Consider the following 25,579-nt stretch of genomic DNA (forward strand, 5'->3'; position numbering starts at 1 on the left):
AAGATTTTCACAACTGGAAACAAATTTTTTTCTTTAACCTGTGTGACTAATGGTCATAAAAAGTTTGAAGCAAACTTTTTAAATGTCACAGAAAAGAAAAAAGAAAGAAAATAAGAATTAGGTCGCAAACTAGAAATAAAACCAGTTGTTTGCCAACCGCAGAAGAAGAAGAAGAAGAAGAAGAAGAAGAAGAAGAAGAAGAAGAAGAAGAAATAAATGTTCTTCTGTACTTCTGGGTCATTTCTTCTGAGGCAAAATTCAAAAATGAGCAAAAAATAATTTGTCTCTCATCTCTGTTATCAGCAGATATTGTTAGTTTTAGATGTTTAATTTTTAAATTGTCTGAAGTTGTGAATTCCTGAACAAGAGACTGTTTACAGACACAAGTTTAGAAATTAAAAGATTAAAGCAAAACAAAACTTAAGTATAGTAATTGTTGAAAAGCCACAGCTTCTCATGTGTGAAGAAACTCTCCACCTGATTGGCTGATCTGACCCATCAACAGATGATGTCACCTCCATCATAAAAAGCAGAAATGCTCACACCTGTTTTTTGATTAATTTATTAACACCTGTATTTATTAATTACATTTCACACTTGTATAAATTATCTTCTTGTTTACATCATTTACACTCTGAGTAGTTTATTATTTTACAAAGTTGATTTTTGATTTAAATCTCGCGTTGACGAGCGAACGTCTCGCTGAGGATCAGCTCTTTCTACTTTGCAGCGAGCGTCTGCTGGATGTTTTTGTATCGCAGCAGCTCCTGCTCCGACACGGACGGACGGAAGTTTTCCAGCGCTGCGGAGAAATCCTCGACAGAGACGAGGACGGGAGAGTCCTCCGAGTCCAAACCTGAGACAGAGACGGAGGGTTTAAAGAGTGGACGGAGACAGACGAGTTCTCGACCGCACGTCCAGAACCACGTCCACTTTCTGTTTCCATCACTTCATGAAATCAGGAGAGATTTGATTCTTAGAAACACTGATGAGGCGAAATAATGTGAGACAGTTCATGTTCTGATCCAAACAAAATCAACATTATATTAATAAAGTTACAGGATGTTTGTTTGTTCTGCAGAGGAGACACTTTTCTCTGAGACGATTCACTCTGTGACGTCAAACAAACAAACAAGAAGTCGACTAAAGAAGATTTAAAGGGTTAATTTATTTAATTCAGGGGACTTTTATGATTTCATAATTCCACCCAATCAGGTGTCTGAATGTGTGAGATGACCACGCCCCCTTCATCTGCATAGAATAGAGCTGGGAAATAAAAGTTTTGTTTGGAATATAAATGAAGTAAGTCCATCTACAATCCAATCAATACGTCTGTTGACTCATTTAAATATATTTCCATATATTCATACAATTATTTATTTCATGACCCTTTAAATAGCATTTATTGACTTATTTATTTATTATTAATGAAAGCAGTATTTCATATTTTTCAACCTGGACCCAGTTTCCTCATGTTTTTGTGAGTTTCCTTATTTTTTGTGTATTTTTGGTGTTTTTGTAACGTGTAACTTCCTGACGAAGCCGTCGTTTCTGTTTTCTTACCGCGGTCGATCTTCCTCTTGATGGCAGCCGTCATGGCGTCTGAGCAGAGGGCGTACAGGTCGGCGCCGGTCATGTGAGCAGGGCAGCGATCCACCACCTCCTGCAGGTCCACAGCCGGATCCAGCTGGAACCTGAAGAAGAGATTTATTAACAGTTTTTTATATTTTTAAGTTTTAGGCACAAAAACACACAAACAAGGTTTCTGTCTGTTTTAATATAAATTAAAGGAATAGTCTGCACAATCACAGAGCCCTGGGGGGGGGGGGGGGGGTGTTCAAGCAGCATCACTCGCTGCACACGACTATTGTTTCTTTCATTCTTCTTGTTTTTCTCTTCTATTTTTCAAATACATTTTTTGGGGTTTCAAAAACTCAAAGATTTAAAGTTTATCTACAGAAGAAAAGTAGATCATCTCAACTAAAGATCAGTAAAGGGTCAAACTTTTTCAAAACTTAAGAATTTGAACTGGGTTCAAAACTCAAAAATCCAATGCAGCATAATAATAATGATAATAATAATAATAAAAAAAACTGTATAATAAAAGTGACAGTATAATAATAAAGCTGTACACTATACTGTACTGTTTTACACAGTGATCCTGGTGATGTTGTGTCCACTGGTGGGACACGAGCTCCCTCTAGTGGTACTTGGAGGAATGTCAGAAATATTTTTTTCATAAACTCTGACTGCAGATAATAATAGGAGATAAAATGAAGAGACTTAAACTAAATGATTCAAAACCAGTAACATCGTGTAGAAGCCAAGTTGAAAATGAAGTGGAAGACAGTAAACTGAGCACAAGTTCTACTTACAACTTGAGTTGCCTCAGATTTGAATTCGGCTGGAGCAAAACGTCTTAGAAATAAAACAAGGCGAGGCTGCTTGTGCTGAAAAGAGGATTTTTTGATGGAACTGACCAACATTCAAATGCTTATTAATAAAGAATGAATGAAGCTCGAACAAAATGTTTTTTGTGTTTGAAACTATCAGATCTGTTCTTTCTTTTGATACATTCCATGTTAACATTTTCATAGAACTAAATATTCTGTGGGTGTTGAAAAATCAGTGATGTTTGTCAAAAATGCAGGTGCTGACTGACAAAACGGGTTCTGGTGTCGGTAGTGGCGTCCTAATTATGTAAACAATACACAACCCTACACACATCCAATGAATCAAATAAACAAACAAACAAAAAAAAAAACAAGGCAGAACTTGACTTTTTAAAAAAAATGGATCCTGTAGCTGTTTCTTACTTTCTGAGGACGGCCTGGAGGACCTGCAGCTGAGACACTCTGTCCTCGTTGATTCCAACATAGACCAGCTTATCAAACCTGACACACACACACACACACACACACACACACACACACACACACACACACACACAATACATTTGAGGGCGTCATCTTGGACTTCGATCAAGATTTTCGGAAGTTTTTAATGGAAGAAATGATCAACAGACTGATCGATAATGAAAATAATTGTTGCAAAAGTTTTGAAACGTGGAGCGCATTGATGGACGTCCACAGGACAAAGAAAAAGAATAAAAATAATAACCCAAACAAATTCAATCAACAATACAATCATTTTTATTTCTGATTTGTTGAACTTTTTTACTACATTTTTATCTGTGAACTTCTTTTGTGAGTAACTCTGCAAAAACTTTTGTCACAAGAGAATCTAAAGTTTCCTGAGCCTCACATTAAACATTGCGTGTGTGTGTGTGTGTGTGTGTGTGTGTGTGTGTGCTCTGACCTCCCAGGCCTCAGCAGTGATTGGTCCAGCAGGTCCGGACGGTTTGTGGCTCCAATCACAAAAACAGCGGCGGACGAGTGCAGAGCATCGAGCTCAGCGAGCAGCTGTGACACGACTCTGTACAGACAGATTCAAATAAAACTTCTGTCTGTCTCTTTTAAAACAGAGACAGACAGACAGGCAGAGACAGACAGGCAGAGACAGACAGACAGAGACAGACAGAGACAGACAGACAGACAGAGATAGACAGACAGAGACAGACAGAGACAGACAGACAGAGATAGACAGAGACAGACAGACAGAGACAGACAGACAGACAGAGACAGAGACAGACAGAGACAGACAGGCAGAGACAGACAGAGACAGACAGACAGAGACAGACAGACAGACAGACAGACACAGACAGAGACAGACAGGCAGAGACAGACAGACAGAGACAGACAGAGACAGACAGGCAGAGACAGACAGAAACAATAATAATATTGAAGCAACAACATCAGCAGAATATTCTAACTAAGGATATTAAAGTTTATATCCAAACTGAAGTTTTAAGTGAGAGCAGCAGATCGTCCAATCAGGGACGGGCTCGTCCTGAGGTGTCTGCAGGTCAACACTCACCTGTCCATCACCCCTCCAGAGTCTCCGCTGCGCCCCCTGCTGGGAGCCAGAGAGTCCAGCTCATCGAAGAAGACGACGCAGGGAGCTGCTGAGCGCGCTCTGCTGAACACTGAACGCAGACAGAATATTTTCATTACATTCAATATTAATAATGAATATTTTCTTTTTTCATCACCTTCTTTTATTCTCTTCATTTTACAGACCAAACAGCTGATCAATTGGTGAAAAAATTATTGTCAGATTGATCTCTAGTTGAAAAATGGGTCCAAACGTGATGATGTTGAACACTGATGATGATGATGATCAGCTTTATTGGCTCAACCTGCACATCTCTTATGATTGTCTGAGTATTTATTATTTTTATCTGACTTTTTGTATTTTATCTTCCATTTAAATTAGTGCAAATAAAACAGCAGGTCAACCATGAAGCAGGAAGTGGGTCACATCAGACAGTCCGAGTCTCTTCTAAAATAAATCTGCTGTTTTTTTTCTTTGTCAGATATTAACTTGGTGATAACAGCATTATTATTATTATTATTATTATTATTATTATTATTATTATCATTATTATTATTATTATTATTATTATTATTATTATTATTGTTATCATTATTATTATTATTGTTATCATTATTATTATTATTATTATTATTATTATTATTATTATTATTATTATTATTAAAGTAAAAATAAGACTGAATGGTCCTTTAATGAGTGAAACAAACCTTCTCTGATGTTCTCTTCGCTCTGACCCACGTACATGTTGATGAGCTCTGGACCTTTAACACTGAAACACAGACAGCAGCAGTTTGTCACATGAAAATAAAAAGTGATTTTTTTATGATTATTTTAAAGCATGAGTTTCTGTGCAAAGAGTCTAATCTGCTGGAAATATAACAGAAGAAGAAGAAGAAGATCTCACAGTGTTTGGATGTCTTAACACAACAAATCTGCCCTACAAAGGAGACATTAAACACATCGTCTATCATGTGGACAAATATCTTCTCTTTAAAATGTGTTTCATTTTGGAGAAAACAGGAAGTCGGAATTAAAGTAACTGCAAAAAGGTGCAGAGAAACGATTCTTCCATTGTTTCACTGCGCTGAAGTTTCTTAACTTCACCTTTGTTTTGCATCAAAGTGACGTTACTGCGATTTGTTTCTGTATAATAAAGAATACTGGCAATAAAAACATTCAGACGATGTTACACACATATAAAATAAACTGAAGATTGATCTGATAACTGCACTCGAGGGAAAATTTTATTTTATCAGAATCTAAATATTAGCAGCTTCAAATCCTCAGAAACATCCCAAAACCATGGATATAATTTGATTTTAAAAGTTCTTTGAAACATCACAAGCGTACCATAAAATAATGAATGTTGTAAATAAATAACAATAATGTAAATAATAATTTAAAAAAAAAATCATTTGACATCATTATCAGACTGAGGATTTGATCATATTTGTCATTATTCTGCTTTTTAAAGCTAAAGTCATCAGATAAAACAGAAGTTTCTGCCGTTTGCTTTGGTATGAACCAATATTTTTCGGTTCGCTCTGCAAAGGCAGAATACAGGAACTTCCAGATAAGGTCAAAGGTCAAATCAGAGGTCAGGATTGATATGTAGAAACAATAACCTGATATAAAGACATAAAACACATATACAATTATCTGAGTGCAGCTATTTTTGCTCAACAACAAGAAAAGTTTGAAATCATTTTTCTGTGTTCTGCACTCTGACATGTTATTGACTGTAGGTCAGAATTATCAGACTGAATAAAGGGAGAAAAAAAACAGAAGAAGTGGTTCCGTCTCATTCACATCACCTGTGAACCTTTTTAATAAGTTTCCTTTGCTAATAGTTAATTTAAAGGTTCAGTTCAGATTATTTGTTGTATGAGGTACTTCGTAGGAAGCCGACACACCAAAAGTTTGGAGAAGCAGCAGGAGAACCGGTGTAGGAACAATGTTGTACCTCATGCAACCACAAACTGAACGTGAGGAAGCTGAAGGTGTCCCTACCTGAGGAAAGTCATGGAGCACTCAGTAGCCACAGCTTTGGCCAGCAGCGTCTTTCCTGTCCCTGGTGGTCCGTAGAGCAGGAGTCCGGTGCGGTTCAGACCCAGAGACCGGAGCTCTGGACGCTGCAGAGGGAGCTGCACCGTGTCCAGGATCTCCTTCTTCACCTGCTGCAGACCTCCAACATCGTCCCAACGCACAGCAGGGATCTGACATCACACACACACACACACACACACACACACACACACACACACACACACACACACACACACACACACACACACACACACACAGCAGCAAACACCAAGACCAGTTGCATCAGTTCTTAAAGGTGTGATGACTGATGTTTGGTCAGTAGGGCTCCACACCAAGCTTTGTACCTTTCACTAAGCCCCACCTCTAAACAGCAACTGTCCAATCATAGCTCAGCAACTGTAACTAGGGCACTGCAGGTCTGTCAAACTTTCCACTGCATCTGCATTTGTTCTGTGGGGTTCTCTTCCTGTGGTGATCGTGGTCCAGCTGGTCTGGCTGGGTGACCCGTCTCAAGGTCCGCTGCACTCATCGAGTCCCTGCTCTTCCATTTCCCACGTTAGTGAGTGTATTTCTGTCATCTGTCATGTAGACCAGTGTTTGCTGAGATGTAAGCTAGCTTTAGCCTCAGTCTGTTAGCATTAATGTTATATCATGTACGCAGCTGTTAGCTAACTTTACATAAACACTTTCACAGGGTTCCTGTTTTAAAATGTGTCAGATGGAAACATTAAAACATCAGCTGGAGACTCAGCTGACTCAAGGAGTTAGCATTAGCATTAGCTAAGACTAAGAGAAAGCTGTAATTTTTGGGGGAGATAATTCATTAAGAATTAAAGGCAACTTGTTCCAGGGAACAAAACCACAATCAGTTCCGAGTGTTCTAACTCACCAAAAGTGCTCAGAATTACACAAATTATAAAAATCTGCTTTATGTGTGAATGAAGAGGTGCATCTGGGGGCTATTCCTTAAAGAAGCAGAATCTGAGTGCAGAGTTCAGAGTGTTGATAAATGTTAGTTACAACAACAAATGTGTTCTTTTCAGAACCCATGACCAAAAAAAAAAAGGAATACAGTGAATAATAAAACAAAACACTGAGTCGGTTCATTGAGCTGTACATGTATGACGTTTGCACGGAGCACTGCTGTGATTGGTGGAACCTGTGAGAAGCTACGATGATCAAATTTGCGGAAAAGTTGCAGAGTTTGGACAAAATTGTAGGGTCACACAGAATTCACAGGGATCAGTTGAATTTGCGTGAATTGTTGCGATCACAACTTCCTAGAGGGACGGACCTGGTGACAGTAACTAAGGAGGGCGGTGCTTAGCGAGGGCTCAGCTGTCTCAGTCGTACTGAAGTGGCTCTTCTCACCTTGGGGGCTCCGATGGCTGTGGACTGAGCGTCCTGCAGCGTCTCCAGGGCAGCGGTGAAGTCCTGGTTCAGGATGGTCACTCCACTGGAACACAGATCCTCCTCCTGTCGGCCGCGGCTGCAGAAACAACATGAGGACAGAGTCCATTTGTCCGCTTGTTTCACACATCATGGTGATGAAGGTTACTGGCCAACCTGTGGCTCCACTTCAGCACATATACACATTTATATTCTGTCTGATCTCATCAGCTGATTGTGACTCAGTCATTCATGTAATTTAACAGCCTACAAGCCTTCAGTCTCACCAGGTGTGAATCAGCCTCCTGCAGGCAGAGCGACCTGCTTCAACCAGCAGAGCGTTCAGATCCCCCAACACAAAACCCTGAGGAGGAAGAGAAGAAATCAGTTTTACATTTGTACTACATTACCCTCTGCCCTGTTTTAACATTAAAAGGGACAGTTCATATAATTTATTTGTCCCGCTGTGGACAGGGTCAGCAACAAAACTTATTTTATATATCAGTGTACACTATATTTAGAATATTTTCACCTCCTTACCTTGATGTCAGAACCTTTTCTGACAGGAAACCACTATTATATCAGACAAACATCACTTGGCAAACCAACCAAACTCTACTGACAAAATCAATAATTTTACTTCACACATCTCGGGAGCTGTTGATCTACAGCTGCCTCCACCTCTTAGTTATTGTATGTCTTCTGTTAATCTGAACTAAATTTTAAAACACCAAAGTCTCATAATAACACAAACTAACTAACAAATGGAGGCAGCAGTAGACCAACAACTCCTGTGTTCTGTGAGCTAAAATTAATCATTTTGTCAATGGAGTTTGGTTGGTTTTCAGAGAGTGATATTTGTCTTACGTAACGTAACGTAAAGTCTGCCTGACAGCAAAGTAAAGAGGATTCTAAACAGAGCGCACACATAAACTGTTATTGATTTTTTTAGGGGTCAAAAATTGGGTTTTGTTTTGCGGCTGACCCTGTCCAAATCTGAACTATCCCTTTAACCACAGAGAGTTTCTGTTCCAGACGTCTGAGCTGAAACTGAAGCCTGAAGTTTCATCCAGGAAATGTTTTTAGTTTGGTATCAATATGAACAGAAAATCATTCAGTTCAGCTGCTGATCAGATCAGAAGAAAACTCAGAAAACTAACAAACTGATTTTTACCACCACGTTAGTGTTGAATTCTGCATTATTATTATAATGTTTTATTATAATTATTGTCCACATCACCCAGCCCTTCACCATATTCCATTAAATCAACACGTTATATTAGAGAATTTACGGTATGTCATTTTAGGGAAAATCTGTATATTGAGATTTGATTTGATATTTACTACAAATATAGAATCAACAGAATCAAAGTGTAAAGATTCACACAAACATCTTGACAGGGTTGAATCGTATCATACAAATCATTTGCTATTTAAAAAAATTCTAAGATGCATCCTATCGTTGAACACACATCAGGCCCACAACACTCTGCGTGACGCCGGATGTAAAGCCCCGCCCCCCGCGTCCCGTCCTGGTCTGACCGGTCGGTGTGAGTGTGTGTCGTACTGCAGTCAGTTTGGAGAGTCCCTCCAGGTTCACGTCTCTCCCCAGGTGAAGGTCTCGGCTCAGGCTGGCCAGCATGGCGCGCCGCTGCTCCTCGGTGGGACTCTCTAACGCCACCTGGTGGACAAACGCCGCCATGACACCCGCAGACAGGTCCCGCGGTCTGCAGACCGTCGCCACCACCACCACCCTGAAAGACAAAGAGGTGTCCAACTGTCAGCTGGTTTCACCGCTGAGATGAGACACTTTCAATCAAAAGTTGATTAGATTGCTAGTGTTTGTATTGTAAAACTTATTCTAAAAAAAGTAAAACTCAACATTTTAAAGCATCAAAAAAGTTTAACTAAAACGAGTGATCACTCTCTGAAAACTGACTGAAGTGAAAACAAAATAAAAACTCATGAAAAATTAAAAACTACTCCGGTTGAGTCAGCGACCTGCTGGGGGCGCTGTGGAGCAGCTGGCAGAGCGCGGCCTGGACCCGGCCGTCCTCCTCGGCGCCACCTCGAGGTCTGAACAAGAGCTGCAGGTTCCGCAGCAGCAGGACGCAGGGCTGCAGGACGTCAGCCCGCTGGAACGCTGCGCTCAGCTTCGCCTCCGACGCTGCGGGAGTGTCGGCGCACACGGTCACACAGTCCACCTGACAGGAGCGTCACAGACATGATGACGAAACACTGAGACAGGATTAGGTTTTTTTCACTATTTACTGACATTTTATGGACCAAACATCTGATCAACTGGTGAAAAAAATATTGACGGATTGATCCCTAGTTGAAAAATAATCAATCAATTTATCTAACAATTAATTTACCAAAAATAAATATCAACTTGTCTCATACTTTATTCAATTCATTCAAACTCATGTTCATTTAATAACTAATCTACCTAGAACCCACCACAGAGGTTCTAGAACGCTCTGTGAAAGGTTTCACCTCAAACCCCCTGTAAGAGGTTCTACATAGAACCCTTTGATGGTGCAACCATTGCACCTAGAACCCTATCTGGAGGTTTTATCCATAACCTCTGTACCTTTCTAAGGCTGCTGACAAGAATCCAACCAGGGGTTCTACCAAGAATGTTTTTATAGTCGAAAGGTTTTTATCTAGAACATACCCAGGGGGTTCTATCAAGAACCTTTTAATATTCCAAGGGTTTGTCTGAAACAACCCAGGGGGTTCTACTGAGAACACTTTTATATTTCAAGGGTTTTATCTAGAACACATTCAGGAGGTTCTACTGCGAATCTTTTTATATTATGCTGTAAAGAACCTTTGAAAGAACTCCTTCTTCTTTGAATGAAAAATGTTCTTAATGGAAACCTTAGTCTTACAAAGATTAACTCTATGTTCCAAAAAGGGTTCTTCAGGAGCAAACTGTTCTATGTAGAATCACAGCCCTTTGGTAAGAAGAGTGCAGCCTATGGAACATATAAAGAGCTACATATCTCAGATGTTCATTTGATAGAAGATCAATTAAATTTTACATGATCAATCAAATTCTTGACGACCCATTGATTGATCATCAATTATCATCCCTCATCCTGAATATAAAGATGTGGTTGTATTAATAATCAATGAAGATCATGAGGTTCAATTCACTGATTCAAATTTGAACAAAGAAAAAGAAGAACATCATGTCTCTAAGTTTACATCAGCCTATAGACTGTGTGTGTGTGTGTGTGTGTGTGTGTGTGTGTGTGTGTGTGTGTGTGTGTGTGTGTGTGTGTGTGTTTGGCAGCGTCGTACCTTCAGCAGGTGGAGGTTCAGTCTGCGACTCGCCGCACTCACCGCCGTCACTTTACCACTTCCTGCAGGACCGTGAAGAAGGACGGTGCAACCAGACAGAGAGCTGCTACAAAACAGACAAAACACTGATGACATCACTGATCACATGACCACACGTCCCATCATGCTTCTCTCTGCGGCTCTGTAATGACAGAGCGGTCAGCTGTGATGGTGGCAGCAGACAGGTGAGGCGAGTTACCTGTGGTGCAGGTGTGGGGCGACGACGCTGCTGAGAAGCTCCACGGTCCTGTCGAGGCCCGGAGGAGACAGACTGCTCCACAGAGACGCTCCGTCCACACAGCAGCAGGGGGCGGGGCTGCAGGTGGACGCTCCCTGAGGAGACACAACAACTTTCAGAGACAAAAATGAGACGGGACAGATCTGATCGGTAACTGTGATTATTTTGACTGATACTGAGGTAATGATCAGTCCTGGTGATGACGCAGGCAGCGTCACTCGCTGAGGATCCATATTACTTTTGTTCTGATTATTCTTCCTAATGATTATCTTAATTGTTAATTAATCACTTTCTCAATAAATCCTTTAATTAATCCTGTCACAATCTTATTTTTCAAATCCTTCTTGTGATCAGTCTGTTGATCATTTTTTTTCCATTAATCGTTAAATGTTAGGTTCAGAAAATGTTGATTAAAGTCCAACATGTCGTCCTCAAATGTCTCATTTTGTCCACAACTCAAAAATATTCAGTTTACTGTCAGAGAGGAGGAAAGAAACAAGAAAATATTCACATTTAAGAATCTGGAATCAGAGAATTTGGACAATTTTTAATCAAAAATGACTCAAAATGAATAATTATCAAAACAGTTGGCGATTAATTTAATAATTGATTAATAATCAATTAATTGTTGCAGCCCTATACCTATAAGACATTAAGATCTCCCATCAGACCTCTAAATCAGGGAGACTAAATCAAACATTTCTAGACTCTTTAAGTCTTTATCATCACATCATACCTGGACTGGACCTCAGTGTTCTGGGCGACAGGTGACATCTGAGTTTCACGTCTCATTAATTATCAGTTTTTAAAACACAAACTGGAAAACAGACGAGCAGACGACACGACTGATCTTTCTTGACTGTGTCTTTTTCATGCAGTTAAAAAAATGTCTCAAAGAATCACGAGAGAAAACCAGGATTAACTGATACACAACAGGATGAGGTCAAAGGTCACCATGTAGAGTGAGGTGTGCAGTCTGTCGGCCAGGTGAACTCCTCCATCTTCTTCTTCTCCTCCTCCTCCTCTGTCTGCAGACGGACACACCCTCTGCACTCTGAAGAACAGCACTGGACACCTGACAGGTCAAAGGTCATAGACTCATCATCATGGAGCAGGTCCACACATAAAATCACTCACAGGTGTGATCACCTGCTCAACTTCACATATTAAAGGTATAGTTTGGAGTATTTAAGCAGGACTGTAGAACATCAGCAGTAAAATGATTTTTACGTACACACACTCTGATTAAACACTATGTTGGTTTTGGACTGACGACACTGAAAAAATAAGGTCCATTTAAAAAAAAATCACATCAGTTTAAGCGTATGCTATATTTAGACTATTTTCACCTTTTTACCTTTCTGTCAGACAGAGTTTTGAAATACTGTGTGCAAAACAACTAATTGATTAACAATACTGTCTGCAAACCAACCAAACTCTACTGACAAAATCAGTAATTTTAGCTCAGAACACAGGAGTTGTTGGTCAACAGCCGCCTCCATCTGTTAGTGTTTTTCTGTTGTTGTTTGACTTCAGTGTGTTAAAAGTTTAGTTTCACTAAACTCACTGATTCACCAAAGTCTCACAACAACACAAACACACTAACAGATGGAAGCAGCAGCAGACCAACAACTCCTGTGTTCTGTGAGCTAAAATTACTGATTTTGTCAGTAGAGTTTGGTTGGTTTGCAGAGAGTGATATTTGTCTTACATGACGGTGGTTTCCTGTCAGAAAAGTCTCACCTGAATCATTTTATATCATCATCAGCTTCATTCAAACTTTGCAGAAATTAAATAAAACTCAAAAAAATGTCTTGATTCATCTTTCCACTGTTCCAACAATCACAACCTCCAGTTTGGTCCAAATAAAAATACAATTCATGGTGTAAACGAGTGCTGAGCCTCTGGAGAGAAGAAGCTCTGCAGGTCCACTGACTTTATAACTGAAGTATAGGAGGACAAACACTTTTAAGTTCTCTGACTGTATGAAAATCTGATATTTTTACATCACAGATGATGAAAAAAGGCACTGAAACGAGAGTCTAACTGGTGTAAAACACTCATCCGGGCTCATATAGAAATTTGTGGCACACCGTACTGTTAAAAAAAAAACGTATCGTTAAATATTCATATGGAACGACTGAATCTGATTCAACTAAAGAAAATCTGAGTTGGGGACAGCCCTAATTTTATCAGAATTAATGTATTAATTAATAATAAATCTGTATTATTTATAAAATCCCATCAGAGCTCAGAAACCTTTGAATCGAAATAATCTGAATAAATCTGTTTTATATTAAACATATTAATCCCTCGTGTCGTGTTCAGTCATCAGCAGCCTGATGATGATGATGATGATGATGATGATGATGATGATGATGATGATGATGATGTTGATGATGATGTCTGTACCTGTGTATTCCTTCTGAATTGTTCTCCAGCAGGTCTGGATGGTTTTCAGCTGGAACTGTCAGGATGTCTCCCTGTGAAACCAGTCTGCACACAGAGAACACAAACTGGTCAGACTGGGAGTTTGCTCCGCTCTGAGGTCACACAGTATAAAGACAAACACCAAAGTTAGTCCACTGATGAAGGCTCAGCAGAGAAGCTCTGACTTCTCCTCCTTTGAGAAAAACTTGTTGGCTGAATTAATGCAACAATATGGTCAAATAATAAAACATTAAAAAACTGACTAATCGATTATCAAAATAGTTGGCAATTAATTTCATTATTGATTAATAATCAATTAATCATTGCAGCTCTAGTGTACTCCAAGAGGTGGAAGCAGTTAAGGTCGCACAATGAGTGAAAACCACAATATTTTTGACCAAATACGTCGATACTGTAACAATACTGTAGACACAACTTTCACAAAATATGAACCCAATGAGATTTTTTTGACAAATAATTATAACTAAATTGGATATAATGACTAAATTCAGAAGATTACTCAGAAATTTACTGTAATACATCCTTTAATACCAGGAAAATATAACACTTATGCCATATCAGGATATAAAGATATGCAGAATCTATTGTGATATCTATTCTAATTTGATGATAAGATATAATATCAATATACTGCCCAACATTCCTACTGATATCGCAAATCATATTGCAACTTCAATAGCAGTCATTGTCATTAAATAATTCTTCCAAATCGTTCAGCCTAGTTCTGAATGTACTGGAGTATTTTCACAGTGTGGTTTTAGTACTTTAACCTCAGGAAATGATCTGAGTGCTTCATCAGGTTGTCGTCAGCTGACCTTGGCGTGCTGAAGTGTTCAGACAGCAGGTTGTCGTAGCAGCTCAGGTTGTTGTACAGCGGAGACGCCACCGGCTGGATGTGAAGCTCTCTGGCCAACAGTGGAGAAGCTGAGCGACAGAAGCTGTCAGAGCGCTGCTCGCTGGGCGCCAGAGGAGACGCTTTCCACCTCTGAGACAAAACAACAAGACATCAGGACTGCAAGTAAACATTACTTTCATCATCCACTACTTTCTTGATTATTTGAGGTGTTTGAACGTCTGTGCACTCCACATGTTTGCACCTATTTTTCAAATCTTTCTTGGAACAATTATTTTCATTATCAATCAATCTGTTTTAATTAATTAATTAATTAATACTGTGACAATCCTGTCAATTAAAAGATAGATCCAAACGTGGAGTGTACCGTGAATGTTTGTCTTTTCAGTTGGGAGACAACCCTATATTCAGTGTGTGTGTGTGTGTGTGTGTGTGTGTGTACCTTGACCCTCAGTGTGCAGCTCTTCTCAGGAACCTCGTCTCCTCCTGTCAGGTTGAACCACAGAGTCTCTGATATGAATCCAGTGTCATCGTGGTTCTGCAGGTCTGGACTCTGAGTCAAATCCACTACCTGCACAGACACCAGCCGCTCCCTGACTCCACCCAACTCCATCTGACCTGGGGCAGGTCTGGAGGCTCCGCCCACTTCCATCTGACCAGTGGTGGGTCTGGAGGCTCCGCCTACTTCTGTCTGACCTGTGGTGGGTCTGGAGGCTCCGTTCACCTCTGTTTGACCTGTGGTGGGTCTGGAGGCTCCGCCCACTTCTGTCTGACCTGCGGTGGGTCTGGCGGCTCCACCTGGCCTCGACAGCCTCACCCACTCCTGGTTAAACAGCCCCAGCCTGAGCAGCAGCTGCTTGCTCACAAACACACAGCTGTCCACATCCACAGATGAATCCTGCTGACCTCTGACCCCGAGCCGTCGCCCTGCATCAACCACCCGCACGTCCAGTCTGCACTCCAGCGCCTGCAGGACCCCGGACAACCCCGAGCCCAGCAGCTTCCTGTTGTCGAGAAGAGAGCGCCCTCCTCCAAGGCCATCGGCGTAATGAGCGAAGTCTGATACACACAGTGTGAGTGGTCTGCAGGGTGGGGCGGAACCTGGTGTGTCCACTGGGTCCCAGCAGTCCGTCAGAACCAGAGACGTGTCGGCGGTGATCCGTCCCTGTGTAACAGGACTGCAGTCCAACACCAGCAGCTCCAACAGCTGCTGCTGCACCTGAACACACCAGAGGAAATCAATCAACCAATCAATTCATCATTTAGTTTACAGCTGAAACTAGCAAATATTTTCATAGTCGATTAATCTGTTGATTATTTTCACAATTAATCGATTAGTTGTTTGGGCCATAAAATGTCAGAAAACGGTGAAGGCAAAGTTTATTACAATACACCGAATAAATCCTCGTTACACATAATAAATATTTAAGTTGCTTAAGTTTATTAAATTAAATTAAATCAACATTCAAACACAATATATCTTGATAGTGAGTCTATTAAATCAAAACTTAAACTTTCAACATAACATTTCAGTATCAACAGAATGTTTTATTCAGGATAGGATTCACCTGTTCCGGAGCCTCACCTGTCCCGGGTCGTCTCCCAGCAGTGGGTGTCGGGGGAGCAGCAGCGGCTCTCCCCGCCGGGCCAGCAGCCACTGTCCCGGGCGGCAGAGCTCCAGCAGCCCGCGGGTGAACTGCTCAGCTCCGGCCCAGCGGAGGCTCTGCCTGCTGCGGGCTCCCAGCACCACTCTGTCCAGGCTGACCGGCTCCAGAACCCGTACAGTCCCGGTGCTGCCGAGCCGCTGCAGCCCGTGGAGGCGCATGAAGAAACGGCTGGTGAAGAGCCGGAGCCGGCCCCCGGACTGCGCTCCTCCGCAGCCCGCTGTCTCCTCCGCGGTGGTCGGATGAATGCGCAACAAAATGCTCGTCCTACCGGAGTCGTGAGGCCGCTGCGGGGTGAAGAGGACGGTCGGCGGGACGGTGTCGTTCTCGAGTACCGAGTCCAGGTGACATTTAGACATGAAAACATCCAGAGGACTCAGGTGTGAGGGAAAACTCTCCAAACAACACAACTCCACCTGCGCCGCCATCTTGGACTGCGTCATCACCGCTGCGCTGCTTCTCAGTCTAGAAGGCGGGAACCCTTGTTTTGTTAAAAAAAGAAAAACTCTCGCGAGATTTGTACGGTTTGCGTCTTCATCGTGCACATTGTACAAAGTGATTATGTTTCATAATGGGGAAACGATGTCGACGTCGTCGATGTCTGTCCCAGGTTTAGGGACAGAAAACACCGGTTATGGTGACGAAAAGATCAAAGTTTGGATTAAAAATGATCAATCTCGCGAGATATTTCGCGGGTCTGGGGTTCCCCTCTAAACACCTGCTTCTTTATGGTGTATCATCACCACCACCTGGGGGACGACCGAGGAAGTACAACCTAAGACACAGTTTAAAATACGAAATAATAATAATAATAATAATAATAATAATAATAATAATAATAATAATAATAATAATAATAATAATAAGAGACAATGAACGGGGTCCAAGCAGATCGAGAGTATTTGTCTGTAACAAACAAGCACTGATAAAACACACAGGGTGTCACAGATGTAGTTTATACACACCGTCTTACAAGCTGACCAATCACATCACACCTGTTTAAACTTAAAACGCTTATAAAATTCAAAATGTTGGTGATAAAATTCAGAAAGAAAATCATACATATTTCTGCTGCTTTCAGGTGTTTTGTCAAATATTTTGGTGACGTTTCATCAAACATCGAGCGAAAAAGAAAATGTTAATACAGTACAAATAACATCAAGATATTAAATATCTCTGCAGACTCACCGTTTGATCTGAGCACAATGTGAAACTCTTGATATCAACCATCTACAGAACATCTGTGGTGGTTTAGGTAACATTTGAATGAAGACTTGTGGAGATACAGAAGTACAGTGATTTATCATATTTAAAAAAAAAAAATAGAGTGATGGACTTGTGAATGCTTACAGGTCACAGGAAACAAACTTTTGTCAGAATTCAACAGATGTGCTGAAAAAAAAATCAGCTCTGTAGGACATACAGCAGAATGTTGTCAAGAAATTTAGATTTGTTGTAATAATTTATTTGCATGCATTTCATGCTTTGACTGAATAATGACTCATTGAGAAAAATAGAAAAATAAAATTGAGAAAAAGTCATAAAAGCTGACATTTTTAAAGCAGAGACGAACTGACAAGTTGAGAAAAGATGCAGATGAATTGGATGATTAAAATGGTGAAAGAATTTCAAGTCTTGGCTGAGCCATTTGCAAGATAATTGCAAAAATGTAAACTTGGTTACAACGCCACCTTGAGGTCAATGAGTGCCAATTTTGGTGAGTTTTTGTCCCACAGTTTTTGCTGCACAAACCGTTTTTAAAGGAGAAACATAAAAAGAAAAAAGAAAGAATAATAAGAACAAAAATAATATGGGTTCAGTGTGACATAGCTTGGACCCATTATAATAATGAATTTAAAAAATAAAATAAAATAAAATAAATAAATGAACAACAACAACAACAATAATAATAATTGTGTTTATACCATTTTTGTATATTGTAGCATGAGTATTATACTAAAGTGAATACTGAACCTGCAGTCGTCTGATGGATCCACCAGTGAATCGTCTTTTTATGTTATTGTTCTGTCCATTTGGGTTGAAATGCAAAAACTCCTCAAATGCAAAAACTAAAAGTAACAAGCCTGTTTTGAAAATGTGAGCGGTAGAAAATACAGATATTTGGAGTAAAAGTAAAAAGTAGTCAGAGAAATAAATACTCTAATAAAGTACAGATACCTGAAAAATCTACCTAAGTACAGTTCAGTATTTGTACTTAGTTACTTCCTACCTCTGCCACTTGGACTATAACCAGACACTTGCCTTTAGATTCTGCATTCATATGCAGACATCAGTTTACAGATGACTCTTTGTTGATTAAAAAATGCAGCATGTTTCGTCTCCCTTGGTGTTTATATGGACCATGTGAAGATGGACCTGGTCTGGGACCCAAGCTCCAGTGGAAAGTCTGGATCCAGATCAGGTTTGACCAGTGAGAAAGAAAGACAAGACGCCCGACCACATGACCAAGACTTTACTTCACAGCTCAGTGCCCATCGACCCCGTACAAACACAACATGGGCTCCAACAACCAGCAGACCTTTGCACTGTCAGCAGAATCCAAGCAGGTATAACTTCCTCTCATGGTTAACCCTGTTTTTCTCATGCGTAAAAAACAGGCATAGTGCCAACACATTGGAACAGAAGGTTAAAGACTTGAAATTTACACTTTGCTTGGCAAGATAAAAAATAAAGATGTCTTTTATGGGAAATGATTCTATTATATACAATTCAGAGCATAAACAAAATAAAAACACCCAGAAAATAGAATGATTAAAGCATGCCCATTGTCACACCATGAGGAGGCGGCGAGCGGCCGAGCTATTTATTCTGTGTTCACATCCAACTCTTCTCTTTATCCAAGACCATAATGAGTACAGGATATAGTAAGGAATCATTTATCATATTAACATAGTTCGGGCATTCAAAGCAGTCCAATTCGATCTCTGTTTTTGGCCTGTTTATCCCAATAGGAAGGGGAGAACTATATGAAATAATTTAAAGGTACAGATTTTTGTACATGTTGTTTTCCCTCTACAGATTCAATGTATTTGTGATATACGTCACCATGCAATGTGATCCAAGCAGGGTACTGTCAGTAGAAGAGTAGCATAGCCGTGGACAAGCTGGGAGTACTGTGTAAGGTGAGAGTTTCTGACACTGGACTTGTTGGAGGCCATGATTCTCAGCTCCAGGAACCAGTTAAATCGGGGATTGACCAGGGAGCAGCAGACGTATCCGTAGCACCATGGCAGCAACGCTCCTGCACGACAGTCAGTCAAGATTACTGGAAGCCCATGAAGATAGTTCGGTAAGCTGTCCTTGGAAAATATAAGAGGTCTGTATACATTAAATGAATTGAAGGAGGTCATTGTAACATCACAGTCTAATATGGAATCAGGTGAGAACCTTTGAGGCGTAGCTTGTCCGAAGACTGATTATACACAAACATGTCTCAGCGATGAGTCTCTTTGTATTATCTAGCGGGCACCACCTTCTCCCTGGCATTTGGCTTCCCCTTGGCCGCACCGGCTGGTTTTGGCCTGGTCCTGGCGGGCGTGGTGCCAGAGGAGGTCTGGGCGGTGGCTTCCTGCGAGGCGCTGCGCCGCATGGTTGTTGTAGTCCTGGGCGGTAGCATGGGGACGGTCGGGGCTCGGACCGACAGGGGCTGCCTGGATGGACATACTCTCTGAGGGGAGGGGCTGTCAGTCCTGCAGTGGGTGGAGCTAAGGCTGCGTCGGGTTCCAAACAGGACTCGCAGGGGCATTCGGGGGCTGCCGGAGGGGGCCGGGGCAGCAGAGGGACGGGGACATGAGGAGGAGGACCTGGGTGAGACAGGTTTGGCTTTCCGTTGAGTGCTGAGAGTGCTTAGTCCAATTTTCTGATTCCTGTGAACAGAAGCATCAATAGAAGGACTTATCAAATTTTATGTTAAAAAAAAAAACACACCCCAATTCCAAAAAAGTTGGGATGCTGTGTAAGATGTAAATAAAAACAGAATGCAATGATTTGACAATCCCTTTTGACCAATATTCAGATTGTTTCAGATTTCTGGACGTCATGTCCTCTGGGCTACAGGAAAAGGATCATCCAGATTGTTACCAATGCTGACTTAAAAAAAAAAAAAAGCAGCTGGGATGGTATGGGGGGAGTTAGTGCACATGGCATCATGGGTACCTGTTACATCTGAGAAGGCCCCATTAATGCTGAAAGATATATACAGGTTTTAGAATGACATATGCTGCCTTTCAGAGACGTCCCTGTTTATTTCAGTGAGACAATGCTAAGACACATTGTGGACGTGTTCCAACAGCGGTGCAAAACTTCAACAATTAGTGTCCTCAGTTCACAAACACTGACTGAGTGTTGTTGAAAGAAGAGCTGATGGATCACAGTGGTAAACATGCTCCTGTCCCAACTTTTTTGGAATGTATTGCAGGCATCAAATTCAGGGTGAGTTTATATTCACAAAACACAACAAAGTTTATCATTTTGAACATTTAACATCTTGTCTCTTTACTGTATTCAACTGAATATAGGTTGAAACATATTTGCAAATCATTACATTCTGTTTTTATTTATGTTTCATCCCAGTTCTTTTGGAATTGGGGTTGTAATTAAAAGAGAAAAAAAAATCATACCCGTTAGTGAAGGATGACGCTCCTTTGGTAGTGCTGGGGTCTGGCAAGGAGAGAGGAGAAGGAGTAGCAGCAGCAACAAACCCCACTGAAGGTCTTTTTATGGGGGTGACGGGCCTCGGGATTCGGCTCCTGCACTCCTTGGAGCCTTGCTCCTCAGTTGGTTTCAGACGGGAGCTCCTCCTGGATTCGTCCGAAGTGTGCGTGTCCTCCTCTGAGCCGGTGGTGGACAGAGTTTCCGAAGCCCTCCGACGCTCATCATCACCAGAGGATAATGATGACGATGTCCCAGACAGCATCCTCCTCCTCATCCAGCGACCCTGTTGCTTCTGGACCAGCAGACGGGCCAAGTCTAGCTGCCTGGCCCGCTGCTGAAGCCGAGCCCGAGCCGAGAGGGAAGAGGACTGCTCTGAGCCTGAGTCCTCTTCAGAGATGAGTACTGGGATTCGGCTTCGGATTCTGGGCTTTATGGCAGCCAGTGGTTCTGGTCCGGCTGTCTGAAGCTTGACTGCTTCTTCACTGGATAATGGCTGTTTCTTAGGTTCCTGTGACAGATCTTTATGTTCAAGACCTGGTGACATGGCCTCTGGAACAGGCTCCAAAGACTGGGCCAGGATAGTTGACGGACCATTCTCAGTACTGAGGCGTTTGTCAGCTGGTGCAGTTTGGTCTGGGACAGACTCCTCTGGAGACTCTTCTGTCTCTGGTGCACCCCCCTGCTCATGGGTTTCATCCTCTACAGCTGATGCCTTCATGATGGCCAAGACTTCCCGGTCACTGTCCTTGGCAGAGTGACCGTTGGAAGACATGACGTTGAGGTGTGATGTCTCTGCAATATGGATGAAAGTGCGCTCAACTTTGGTGAAGGGTGGTGATGCAGGAGCGATGGGAGTGGACGGCCTCAGGTCTGACCTGAGAGCAGGAGACAACCGGCCGGTCTCAGAGGGTTCAGGCTGAATCGCCTCCCCAACCAGGAGGCGGTCATTACGGGAGGTGAGGGCGCATGGCGTGGCCAACTCGCCCTCTAGAACATGATCACCACCAGAGGGAGACTTGCGAGTGTCTCCAGGTGAGAAGAGAACTAGGGTTTTGGAAGCATCCTCCAGATCCGGGTCTGCATCAGCAGCTGAAGCGTGCTCCCTCTGGCCCCTCTGGTCCTCGGCCATGAGTGTTGAAGGTGCAGCGTCCTGGCTGCGTTCAGTGCTCTTCTGACTGGCCTCACTGTTGGACTCGCTCTTCGTGACATCGTCATCCTTTGGCCCCGGAGTTTCTGGGACTTCTTCGTCTGGTGCGGCAAAGCTCCGACGCTGAGGCAAGGTACCAGTTAGCATGACGGTGAGGAAGTCGGCCCTCTTGGCCTGGAGCTGAGGAAGGATGTGGAAATGCTCCTTCTCGTCACTCTGGCCCTTTGTCCGATAATCTGGGGAGGGCGGAGACGGAGTGCTCTGCTCTGTGGGCGACAGCACCTGGAAACAAATCAACAACAATCTTTATTACAACTGAATCAACTCCAAACAAGACAGCATGCAACTCTTCACAGAAACATAATGAATGGAGTTTACTGATATTCTCTAGAAAGTTGTCTTGAAAAAGCAAAAATTCATGTATGAAATCAAAGTTGAGTGTCTTATTAAGCATCTACAAAGATCTAAGTGAAAATAAATGTGAAAGTCCAGTTTAAAAACAGCTAAATTGGTTCTTTAGACCATTTCTCAAGACAGCAGATCATGTTTGATTGACATCTCCCTCAGGAGAACCACTCTAGTAAGCTCAGCAATGTCCTGCTGTGCACAGGGTCAGCAGCTTACGACACCTAAATAATCAATATCAGTTTAAGTGTTCACTATATTTAGAATATTTTCTCTGCTTTACATTGCTGTCAGACAGCTTTTGTCCAACAGGAAACTGAAGCTGCCATCTATGTTCTCTCCAAAGCCACCACACCAGAACAGTAATTTTAACACATTAGTGCACCTCTGGACTACCATTACTCGCTCCAGATCGAGGCAATGGCTGCCCAGTGCCCTGTGAGGTAAAATTAACTTTTGTCAGAGGAGTCTGGAGTGATATAACAGCTTCAGTTCCCTGTTGTTGAGTTGATTCAAGCTCAAAGAGGCTGATGAAGCAGACCAGAGAGGTTCTGTTTCACCTGTTTGGTGGGATAATTGACATGCATTGGTTTATGATGGGTTCACAGAATTAACTGCACAATTTTCGGAATAAATGTTCAAGCATAGGCACACCCAACCCAAACCCAATGTCAGTAATGTGTACAAAAACTTAAATTTAAAAAAAATGTGATTAAAACTCTTTCTAGGTTTCCTAGGACCTTACACTAATCAGCAGTATGTTTAATAACATGTACAACCAATGAAACCATTCAAAAAAATATTTAGGGTGCTTATTTATGACAACATCCAGTTTTTCATCAGTATCAGCAATTTTTTGAACAGTCCCTCCAGGAAGTTGCGATGTTGTGATCACAACAGTTTGTGCAAATTTAACAAATCCGTTAAGTCTACAAGGCCAACAATTTTGCAAAAAGCTGCCGTGAAATCAGACATTTTGGGCCACAACAATCCTGCAGACAGCCCACAAAATCACTACTGTGATTTTAATCATGTCATGACAAAGACAAAATGTGCATTAATGCTTTAGAGGAAGCTAACAATCTGCTTTTGCTAACAGTCGCTCTCCTGGTAAGAAAGACGACAGAAACTGATGTATTTGCCCCCAAAACCATTTTAATGTCATTTTGGTTGTACACAAGCTTTTCAAGATTGTCTAGATTACATACATTGATATAAAAGGCACAAAAAATGCATTGCAGAGTTTATCCTTAGACAGCACGCAGTCTGATATCAGGTGATTTTCAAGTGTTTCCCTTCATAAAGATTTAACATACAGCCTGTACATACATACTAAACCCCGCTAAATATCATGCTATTAGAGATTAACTGCAAACCTAATTACTTTCTACATTTCTGTATATATGTACACAGTTATCATTTGGATTTACAAAAAGTTTAAAATACATGCTTTACCTGTAAATTATACAAGCAGTACTGTACAATCATATAGTGATAGAAAAAAAAGCTAACTGTATTGTACACATGAAAGACACTCACGGATCATCACACTGAACTAACACGGCGAGCTCTTCAATCCTCTTCACATCCACTACAGAAACTCTGCCGTTATTGCAAAAACGTTGAAGGAGCATTCAGATGTTTTACGAAATATTCTTGTTTTTGTGTCAACCTCAGAGTCAGATGAGAACTGTCCAGGATGTCTCTAGCTTAGCTTAGCACAAAGACTGGAAGCGTGAGGTGAAATGCTAACCTAAGCAGCACCAGAAGGCAACTCCAAAACTGCCTGTTTTACATGTTTTGTATTGTTTAATCAGTAGACATAGAAATAGAAAAAATGACTGAATACCAATACACTCAGCCTAGCTTAGCAGAGACAGCATGTTAAAAATACTAGCCTGCCTAACTTAAAGCTAACAAAGAGATAAAATCTGCTTTGCAACAACTCCATGTCCATGTGATTTACTTGTTGTATCTTGTTTGATCAACAGATGTAGAAACAGAAACAAAAAATGAGACAATGTGGTTTTAGCAGCAGTTAGCATTGAAGCTATTTGTTAGCCGTTAACCGCTGGGAGCAGCGAATCCAAACCTTTCCAGAACCTTTCCACCTTATAAGGGTGCCGACAAGAACCCACGCAGGGTGTTTTACTGAAAACCCTTTTATATTCCTTGTGTTTTATGTAGAACTCACTCAGGAGAATCTACAGAGAACTCTGTAATATTCCAAGAGTTTGAACTAGAACATACTCAAGGCATTCTACCAAGAACCCTTTTATATTCCCAGAGTTTGTTTTGTTAAAGCATTCTTCTGAAGCAAATGGTTCTAGGTAGAACCTCAGCCCTTCAAGAAGAACCCTTTTGGAACCTTATTTCTAAGAGTGTAATAAGATTTGTCTAAATGTTGGACCTGAGCCAGGCTAGCAGTTTCCCCCTGCTTCCAGTCTTTGTGCTAAGCTAGGCTAATCACCTCCTGGACCTCTCTGGACACGGAGATGAAAGTGACGCCCGTCCTCTCTGGACAAAATTTAGACAAATAAATATTTCTTAAAATATCTGAATGTGTCTTTGAGAATCAGCTGTTAGTGATACATGAGGTCCATACTGATCTGATTAATGTCTAAACAAAACTAACGCGGAGAGACGGGTGTTCACCTCTAAAGACACGAAGCAGTGAGTTCTCTCTACAGACACAATATCTGTACAATATCACCCTGTTATTCCATAAAGATCAGCACTAACATATCAAATATGCATTAAAATGTATGTTTGAGAGGAGCATAATACCTTTTTTTTACATTTACATAATTCTAGTGTGTGATTTATGAGGTATAAATGTTTTGTGTCAGACTGTGAAAACAGTTTGTGGGACGGTTTCTGATAAATCTGCTCTCATCTCGTTTTGAGGACAGTCTGAGGACATAAAGGCTTCAAAGTTGCAGTAATGTGCGAATAAAAACCTTCATAAATTTTTCTGGGGTGAAGAAAAGTAGCCTAATTTTTTGACTACTGCTGTTTAGCAACACATCTAAATACTGCACTTCTACATATCAGTAATTTGTAATCAACAGAATATTTTACAAGTTACAGTGTGGGTTTCAAATTTTCTTGCTTAAATCAACTCCGACCAAATGAACATTTGACTAACATGAGTAGCAACAGTCAGACGAACACAACACTCCAAATCTGACATGTTCTCACAGTTAAAAACATCTGTGTCATGGTTTGGGTTTTTTATTAGTTAGTTCCCGTTTTCTTTTGTAGTCCTGGTCCTCCCTCGTGTGTCTTCTTTACTTCCTGTCTTTGTCCTTTTCCCGCCTTTTTTGATTAGCATTAGCTCCATTTGTGTCTGATTAGTTCCTTCTGTTTTTCTGTTTCTGTCAGTTCACCGCCTGTGTTTCAGATCTTTG

General features: G+C 41.3%; 2 protein-coding genes across 3 annotated transcripts in view; both read right to left on the reverse strand.

The window, feature by feature from the left end:
* Positions 1-546: 546 nt before the first annotated feature.
* Positions 547-16,397, reverse strand: pex6 (peroxisomal biogenesis factor 6). Its single transcript, XM_084714586.1, has 18 exons — positions 15,865-16,397; positions 14,722-15,498; positions 14,242-14,411; positions 13,388-13,471; positions 11,930-12,050; positions 10,937-11,070; positions 10,699-10,804; positions 9,391-9,593; positions 8,957-9,143; positions 7,677-7,753; positions 7,372-7,489; positions 5,965-6,170; positions 4,662-4,723; positions 3,937-4,045; positions 3,319-3,435; positions 2,817-2,894; positions 1,564-1,694; positions 547-856 (listed from the first exon to the last, which is right to left on the reverse strand). Exons 1-18 carry the CDS (start codon positions 16,384-16,386, stop codon positions 720-722), a joined length of 3,339 nt encoding a protein of 1,112 aa, XP_084570712.1. The 5' UTR covers positions 16,387-16,397; the 3' UTR covers positions 547-719.
* A 2,004-nt stretch (positions 16,398-18,401) lies between these two features.
* Positions 18,402-25,579, reverse strand: part of ttbk1a (tau tubulin kinase 1a) — a 59,901-nt gene continuing 52,723 nt past the window's right edge. For both annotated transcript variants that reach the window (XM_084714549.1, XM_084714550.1), the window contains exons 15-16: positions 20,584-22,046; positions 18,402-19,830 (exon numbers count right to left, since the gene is read on the reverse strand). In XM_084714549.1, the coding sequence (XP_084570675.1) occupies positions 19,419-19,830; positions 20,584-22,046 (1,875 nt within the window). In that variant the 3' untranslated portion in view covers positions 18,402-19,418. The remainder of the gene's footprint in view (positions 19,831-20,583; positions 22,047-25,579) is intronic.

Source organism: Lutjanus erythropterus, chromosome 3 (genome assembly GCF_056507025.1).
Source record: "Lutjanus erythropterus isolate fLutEry1 chromosome 3, fLutEry1.hap2, whole genome shotgun sequence".
In the NCBI taxonomy this organism is placed as follows: Eukaryota; Metazoa; Chordata; class Actinopteri; order Lutjaniformes; family Lutjanidae; genus Lutjanus; species Lutjanus erythropterus.